General features: G+C 45.0%; 1 protein-coding gene across 5 annotated transcripts in view; it reads left to right on the forward strand.

Moving 5' to 3' along the window:
• GMEB1 (glucocorticoid modulatory element binding protein 1) overlaps nt 1–8857 on the forward strand; it is a 36834-nt gene that overhangs the window by 223 nt on the left and 27754 nt on the right. For 2 of the 5 annotated variants that reach the window (XM_059376883.1, XM_059376887.1), the window contains exons 1-2: nt 508–1114; nt 8197–8353. In XM_059376883.1, coding sequence (XP_059232866.1) covers nt 8226–8353 — 128 coding nt within the window. In that variant the 5' untranslated portion in view covers nt 508–1114; nt 8197–8225. Of the gene's footprint in view, nt 1–507; nt 1115–4505; nt 4645–8196; nt 8354–8857 lie in introns of those variants that run through there. The other 3 variants (XM_059376886.1, XM_059376885.1, XM_059376884.1) reach the window with 3 other exon arrangements.

An 8857-nucleotide genomic window follows, 5' to 3' on the forward strand; every position in this document is an offset into this window, starting at 1 on the left:
CGGCCGGCGAGGGCGGGCGGGCGCGCAGGGGGCGGGGGGCTGCTGCCTCCGCGGGCGCCTCCCCACGCCCTGTGCGTGCCGCCGCCGCCGCCGGGGAGCGAGCGGACGTCGCGGCGCCGCGGGGGGGTGGGGGGACGCTGCCGCTGGGTCCGCCCGAGCAGCCGGGCCGCCCCCAGCGCGGCCGGCCGCGCCGCCCGGGCTCGGCCCCTGGCCGAGGGCGGCGGGCGCCGGCGAGCGGGACGCCTGGGGGCCCCGCGCCCCCAGACCGAGGGCCCCGGAAGTCCTAGGCTGAGGGGCCCGGAGGGGCCGGAGCGACTCGGGGCCGAGAGGCCCGGACGCCCAGGACCCCGGCGAGGGGTCCGGGGATCCCGGGGTATCCCCAGAGGCGGGGCCCGGGGAGCAGCAGGCCCGTCGACGCGGAGCTGGGGAGGGGCCTCGGTCGCTCTTGACCGGGGCGCGGGGGGGGGCGGGGGGGGGGGGGGGGGGGGGGGACGAAAGGTGAAGGAAGCTTGGGTCCCCGCCCGGGGGGAGACCCTCGGAAGCTTGGCGGGGGAGCAAGAGAGTAGGTTCTTCTGAGGGAAGGAGGCCCGAGCTTCACCCGAGGGGCGCGTTAGAGGCCTCAGCCATTCAGTCCAGGGGAAAAGAGGCAGGTGCTGCTCCGAAGGCGTGGCGACACGGTGGGTAGTGGGAGCTGGGGACGAGGAAGAAGAGCTTCAGGGAAAGTGACCAGGCCCCTGCTTTCCCTGAGGTGAGGGGGCAGTAGGAAGACGCCTCAGAGCCTCCTCAAGTAGGAATAGGAAGGGTCCAAATCTGTGAGGGTGTGAGATTGAATACCTTCTGATGTATAGGTAGAGAACGGGACGATCTGGTGTGTCAGGGGATGGGAAAACCCATGTTCTTGAGGGCCGGAGAAAAGATAGTTGAGGGGAAGAAGCTTAGAATACCCCTACTTTCAGAAATGAGAGGGGAATTGGCCAGGTGTCTCCTGAGGGGCAGGAACAATGACAGCAGAATCTTATCTGAGGGTCCTGGAGAGTGATCCACCTGACTTAGGCATGTCAAGCCTTGACCTACAAATCCGGGGAAGTCTTGACTATCCAAGGAAGTGGAGAAGGTCTGAATTCTCTTAAGATGAGAGAAATCTCAAAAGTACTTCCTGCCAGACACAGAAGGGGCCTTGTTTGATGTCTCTTTAGGAGAACCAAGAATTGGGATTCTTCCTTAACCTGGAGAATGAGGAAGAGGGAGGATCAGGTCATTCCAGACGAACTGAGAGGGATTCCTTTCTTCTCCCTTGCCTCTGCTAATGGTTACCAAAGTGCTTTTGGAAGACTTTTTCATTAAATGTTTGGACTGTCTTCCCTAATTTATCAGCCTTTTATCAGTTATGGGTACTGACTTGATGACTTTTTCATTAGTCATTAGTCAACCATTTATTCATATTTACTTCAACGAACATATTAAATAGCTGACTTGTATTCAACTTCATGGAGTTAGCTTGGGCTCTGAATTGGTCTTGTCCTAAGCAGAAGTCTCCTAGACTCTAGTGTGACGATCCTTCAAAGAACACTTTTATCTCATTGCTTCCCTAAGCACCTATATAGTAGTCTCCAATATGTGACTTATCCCAAACTTCATTTGTTTTGGCTGTGTCCCTCACAGTGGTCCTGTATAGCCTTCTTGTTGGCTTTATTACATTTGATAGTGCCCTGAATTCAGTATTACTGAATACATGAGAAGGAATGAAGAAGAGAAAAAATCAAGGAGTTTTGGCCTCAAGTAATAATAAAGTTTTAATTTGGAAATTTCTTAAGAATAGACTGCACAGTTGGGGTGCCTGGGTAGCTCAGTCCATTAAGCATCTTTACTTTGTCCGGGATCGTGGTCTCAGGGTCTTGGGATTGAGCCCCCACCCCATCTGACGAGCAGGGAGTCTCCTCTTCCTTCTGTCCCTCCCCCCACTCATGCCCGTGTGCTGTCAAATAAATAAATAAGATCTTTAAAAAGTGAAAAAAAAAAAAAGGCTACACAGTCTATTAAAATTTCAATGCAGTATGGAATAAATAAATACGTTTTAGGGTTAGAAAATTTCAGGCTATCTGCTATTTTATTCCTTTTCAGCTACCAACTCTGATGTTCCTGCAGTCATGTGACACTCATAATCCTGCCACATTTTAAACACTAGCTTCCAGGAGTGCCTGGCTGGCTTAGTCAATGGAGCTTGTGACTCGATTTTGGGGTTATGAGTTTGAGCACATGTTGAGCACAGAAATTACTTAAAAACAACAACAAAAAGAAACTGGTTTTCAGAACACAAAAAATGAATTTAATCTAGAGTAAGTCATACGTCGTCAGTTTTTTAGTAGTTTATGTGAGTATTCATGTGCCTACTTTCAAGGTATCTATTTTATCTTTGAAAATAACTACAAAATAATTATTTTCACATAAATATGACATCTTTCCTTTATATGTGTTCCCCTAGAGTTACAGAGTGTTGTATGATTACACAATGAGTACTCTCAGGCTCCTTCTCTGAAATACCCAAAGGAGCAACTCAGTCATCTTGCCTCAGGAGTTTTTGTTGCTATAAACAAGAGCTACTTTTCAGTTTATACTCACCTCAAAGAGATGACCTTGCAGTTAGCCAGTGTAGTCTGTAGAGCTGGTTTCGGGTTGCTTGTTAGGAATGTGGTATTTAGGGTAATAAGAGATACTCGACCTAAACTTGCTTCTCTAAAGAACGTATGAATTGCCATGTTGGATTAGACCTTGTGTCTCTTAACTGACACTGAGAAACATATTGTGGATGATTATAATTATCTTCTTGGATAAACTCAGAAGGTTAGAGAACATTCCTCTTGAGTTCCAAGGTGTGGGAGGGCTAAGGAGTAAAATATGAGTTCCCATTGAGGAAAGTATTAATCAAGTAGTTAGTCAACCACTTATTCTGAGTGTTGTAGAGAGGACTCAACCTTAGGGTAAAACGTTAAAACTAGAAGCATCCTTCTAATTCTCCTCCTCTAACCCATTAATTTACTCAAGCTATTTTTTTTTAAGCTATTTTTTAAAAAGATTTTATTTATTTATTTGACAGACAGAGATTACAAGTAGGCAGAGAGGCAGGCAGAGAGAGAGGAGGAAGCAGACTCCCCGCTGAGCAGAGAACCCAATGCGGGTCTCGACCCTGGGATCATGACCTGAGCTGAAGGCAGAGAGGCTTTAACCCACTGAGCCACCCAGGCGCCCCTACTGAAGCTATTTTTAAAATTGTAAACTGCTGTTTTAAAATAATAAATTCTATAAGTTTGTTATATGATAAAGTTTACATCTTTTAAATTCATTAATAAAGTAATAGTAACGAATAGTGCTTGACAATAAGTGTCCAGCAAATGTTAGCTGTGATTCTTTTCATTCAAGCTACATTTTTATGATTCAAGCTTTTTTTTTTTTTTAAGATTTTATTTATTTTTTTGACAGAGAACACAAGTAGGGAAAGAGGCAGAGAGAGAGAGAGAGGAGGAAGCAGGCTCCCTGCTGAGCAGAGAGCCCGATGCGGGACTCGATCCCAGGACCCTGAGATCATGACCCGAGCCGAAGGCAGTGGCCCAACCCACTGAGCCACCCAGGCACCCTGATTCAAGCTTTTTTTTAAAAAAGATTTTATTTATTTATTTAACAGAGAGATCACAAGTAGGCAGAGAGGCAGGCAGAGAGAGAGGGGGGAAGCAGGCCCTCTGCTGAGCAGAGAGCCAGATGCAGGGCTCCATCCCAGGACCCTAAGAGCAATGACCAGAGCGGAAGGCAGAGGCTTAACCAACTGAGCCACGGAGGTGCTCCTGATTGTCTTTTTTTAATCCCTAGTTTTTTTTTTTTTTTTTTTAAGGTTTATTTTTGGGTGGGAAGGGGCAGGGGGAGAGAGAATTCTGAAGCCGACTTCCCACTGAGCTTGGAGTTTTGCAGGACTCAATCCCTGAGATCATGACCTGGGCTGAGATAAAGAGGGGGGCACTTACCTGACTGAGCCATCCATGTGCCCCTATTCCGAGTTTTAAACCTTTAATTTATGTAAGTTCAGATAGTGTACTGTAATATTTTGCAATTAATTTTTTCTCTAATATGTGACAATATCATGCATCTCTTTTCCTTAATTTCTTAAGAGCATACACTGTCCCTTTTCATCTCCAGTGAGCCTAATTCTGTGCCTGATGTGGAGTAGAGATTCGGTAAATATTTGTTGAACTGGCCAAAATGACAGACATAAGCTTAGCCTAGCTACCTAAGCAAATTTATATCCCCTAATTTAGAAAAGTAGAAAATTCTAGAAGTCTTTTAGGGCAAGGCGAGTCATTCACTACACAGAAATTTATTACATACCTGTTATGTGTCAGATTTCCTTAGAAAGTTTTAGGTAGGCAGTTTTGTAAATAGTCTGATATTTGAACACTATTTATGTACTCCTGTGTTCTGGGTACTGAACTAGTTATAGGGGAGTTGTTGAAAAAGGAAAGCCATCTTTGCTCTCCCAGGATGTAGTCTGGTGAGGAGAGGCTGATGAAATGAGTTAATGGTGATGACAGGGGTGCTGCAGCAGGTACTAAGAAGCAAGAATGCAAGCTTACATCTAGGCTCCCTGTAAATGAACATGTATGTATGTGTGTGTATATATTTTATTTTGTTTTATTTTATTTTATTTATTTTTTAAGTAAACACTATGCTCAACATGGGGCTTGAACTCATGACTCTCAGATCAAGAGTTGCGTGCTGTACTGACTGAGCCAGCTAGGCATCCCAGGATGTGACATTTTAAATAAGTTATAAAAGTTTAGCAGTGACTAGCCAAATAGGAAGGAGGAGAATTCCCGGTAGAGGAAACAAGTGTGAAGACTCAGGTGAGGAAATATGGCATGTTTGAAAAATTTTTAAAAAATTGGCGACAGGAGCCCACAGCATGAGAGGAAGAACTATGAGAAACGAGACTAACATGTGGACAAGGGACAGACTTGGAGGATTCTATAAGCACTGTTAAGATGCTTGCACTTCAGTAGCAAAGGGAATCCACTGAAGGATTCCGAAATGGGGAAATGGCCTGTGGCCTTTAGTAAGATGACTCTGTGGGCTGTGTAGATAATGGAGTGGAGAGCAAGACCAGAGATTAGGATACTGATGAGAAGCAGCTGGAAAAATTCAGGTAACAGTGTGGCGGCTTAGAATATGGTGGTGGCAGCACAGATGGAGGATGGGGGATGGTTAAAAGAAAAATACAGATGATAGAATGGATAGGATTTGGTGGTTGATTGGATTTAGAAAGAGAAGGCTGAAAAATAACTCAGTAGTTTCTGGCTTGAGAAAATAGAGGATAGTGCCATTTATAGAGGCAGGAAACAGGAGCAGGTTTATGAGAGAACATGAGTTCAGTTGAAGGTGTCTACAAGATAAATTTTAAGAGGCATTTGGGTACAAGTGGTATAGCATTCAGGAAAAAAGTGTGAGAATCATAAAAGGAAGAAGCATAAGTCTGATATAAGGAATTTTAACTAGGTCAAATACAAACAAAAATTGATTGAACCAATGTGTCAGTACCATGGTGAACAGGGCTGTGGGAGACAAGCTTTTTATTTTTTTAAAGATTTTATTTATTTGTCAGAGAGAGAGCAAGCCCGCACAAGCAGTCAGAGTGGCAGGCAGAGGCAGAGAGAGAAGTAGGCTCCCCGCTGAGCAAGGACCCTGATGTGGGACTTGATCCCAGGACCCCAGGATCATGACCCGAGCCGAAGGCAGTGGTTTAACCAACTGAGCCACTCCGGTGTCCTGAGACAGGCTTTTTATTTTTATTTTTTAAAGATTTAATTTATTTATTTGACAGAGATCACAAGTAGGCAGAGAAACAGGCAGAGAGAGAGGAAGGGAAGCAGGCTCCCCGCCGAGCAGAGGGCCCGATTCGGGGCTCGATCCCAGGACCCGGGACCATGACCCGAGCCGAAGGCAGAGGCTTCAACCCACTGAGCCACCCAGGCGCCCAGAGACAGGCTAGGTCATGATCTCAGGGTCCTGGGATCAAGTCCCACGTCGGGCTCTCAGCTCAGCAGGGAGCCTGCTTCCCTCTCCCTCTCTCTTTGCCTGCCTCTCTACTTGTGATCTCTGTCAAATAAATAAATAAAACCTTAAAAAAAAAAAAAAAAACCTAAAGAATCAACTCCTGCCCTCATAGAATTAAAAATACCAAAAAATAAGAAAAAAAATTTTAAAAAAAGAAAGAAGCAGTACCTCATAGAGAGTATAGTTCAGTTATGGAAATATAGGTCTGTTCAGTTAACTACAATACAGAGCACAGTGTGGTAATCATTAAAAGAGAGCTACAAAGCAAGTGTTGGGGGACTGGAGAAAAGAAAATGATTTGGCAGGGGCTTTGTGGTGGAGGGAGGTTTTGAACTGGGTCTTGAAGGGAAAAGTTGAGGGAAAAGAGAGTTTGGGCTTAAGGAATAAAAAAGGTATAGAAACCTGAAGGTACCTATTGTATATTCAGAGTACAGGGGGAGGCTGGTATGGCTGGCACTTGAGGTTCTAGGGGAATCGCAGTTGCAGATGAAACTGGAAAACTCTTTGGGGGCCAGATTCGGGAGACTTTGAGTGCCATCCTTAACTATGCATATTGTAGACAAGTGCTGTGACAAAGCCAGATGTGGATTTGGTTTCTACCAGTCCCACATTCAAACGTGCTTCTACCATGTGCCTACTCTTATCAGCATATCCTAATCATCTCACATACCTAAGTAAACACAGTGCTCTTACCTATACTCTCTTAAGTGACTCCTTTCTTTGCAGCTGTGAGAACTAACCACTGCAGAATATCCAGGGGCCCTCAGAATTTTCATGAAAATTGGGATGATGCTTTGAATTACATTAGAGTCAAGGAGCACCTGGTTTTGGACACTGGTTTCCCAACAAGTATGCAAGGGAGATGTCAGGCAAGATCATCTCTCCCTTCAATCTGAGGCAAAGAGATAGTAAGAAGTTCCTAGAAGACATACAGTTGGATTCAGAATTTATTAAGCAACCACACAATACAAATCATTTTTCTTCCTATGCAGTTTATTTCATTTAGCGGATACTTTTATTTTTCCTTTGAAGATTTTATTTATTTATTTGACAGAAACAGAGAGAGAGGGAAAACAAGCAGGGGGAGTGGGAGAGGGAGAAGCAGCCTTCCCATTGAGCAGGGAGCCTGATGCTGGGCTCAGTCCCGATCCCCATACCCTGGCCTGAAGGCAGACTCTTAACAACTGAGCCACCCAGGCACCCCTTACCGGATCCTTTTTAAGTAATTCACAAAGGACGGAGCATTTGATGAGGTGCAGTGGCTATTGCAAAGAAAATAGATGATTCCTACTTTCTAGAAGCTTACTGTTTGGGATGGAACTAGTGGTGTGCTGGAAATCAGTTCTCCAGGAAAAAAAAAATCCTGTCCTCTAGTGCTTGCCATATCTGTGGTGTATACTCCCAGCATCACTGATTTCAAGCTACCAATTTGATGTCACTAAACTCAGAGTTGGAACAATTGATTCTTGAGAGCAGGTTCCAAGGCACCTGGGTGGCTCAGTTGGTTAAGTGTCTGCCTTTCGCTCAGGTCATGATCTCAGCATCCTGGGATCAGGTCCTGTGTCAGGCCCTCTGTTCAGTGGTGACTCTGCTCCTCTCTCTCCCTCTTCTTCTCTCAAATATATAAGTGAAATATTAAAAAAAAAAAAAAATGAGCAGGTCCAGTACAATCACAAAACCTAAGAAAGCCTAAATCAGCAAGTGAGTACTAAGGCATTTCTGGAAAGATCAGAGCCTAGGTCAGCCTCTTCTCACAGTTCCCGTCCTCTTCAGAGGACTGCGATCTTGGAATTGGTAGTCATAATTATCTTGGTCTTCCTTTCCTACGATTGCCATTTTTTCTTTATTTTCTTTATTTTTTTTAAAAGATTTTATTTATTTGAGAGAGAGAATGAGAGAAAAAGAGCATGAGAAGGAGGAGAGTCAGAGGTAGAATCAGACTCCCTACTGAGCAGGGAGCCAGATGTGGGACTCAATCCCAGGATCTCCAGGATCATGACCTGAGCTGAAAGTAGTCGCTTAACCAACTGAGCCACCCAGGCACCCAGTTGCCATCTTTTCAAACCAGACCAAGTCACTGGTGCTTCTTGTTTCCGACAGCAGCCCAGCTATCTGACTTCATGTGAAAGATGGCTAATGCGGAAGTGAGTGTCCCAGTGGGGGATGTGGTTGTGGTACCCACTGAAGGAAATGAAGGAGAGAACCCTGAAGACACTAAAACTCAAGTGATCTTGCAGTTACAGCCTGTGCAGCAAGGGTAAGTGACTAGAGATTTGGGTCTTCTGAAAAATTTGGGAGGTTTAAAGAGTGGGGAAATTGTGTGAAACTGTGTGATTGCTTAGCACAAGGGAATATTCAACATCAATCTCTCTCAGTACTGGCTAAGTTTTCATCTTTTTATAAAATATTGTGTGCTATATTTGTCATAGTTGTACTTATTACAGCAGTTACTATGTCCTTGTCTCTTTCTCTTTCCCTCTTCTCCACTGTAAGCTCTTGGAGGGTAAGTTACATGGCTCACTCTTACTGATCCACACTGTTGAGCACAGGGCCTTGATACAAGGCTATTTTGTTCTTTTTTTTTAAGATTTTATTTATTTATTTATTTGACAGAGATCACAAGTAGGAGAGAGGCAGGCAGAGACAGAGAGGGGAAAGCAGGCTCCTTGCTGAGCAGAGAGCCCGATGTGGGACTCAATCCAGGACCCTGAGATCATGACCTGAGTTGAAGGCAGCGGCTTAACCAACTGAGCCACCCAGG

Source organism: Mustela nigripes, chromosome 14, assembly GCF_022355385.1.
Source record: "Mustela nigripes isolate SB6536 chromosome 14, MUSNIG.SB6536, whole genome shotgun sequence".
NCBI lineage: Eukaryota > Metazoa > Chordata > Mammalia > Carnivora > Mustelidae > Mustela > Mustela nigripes.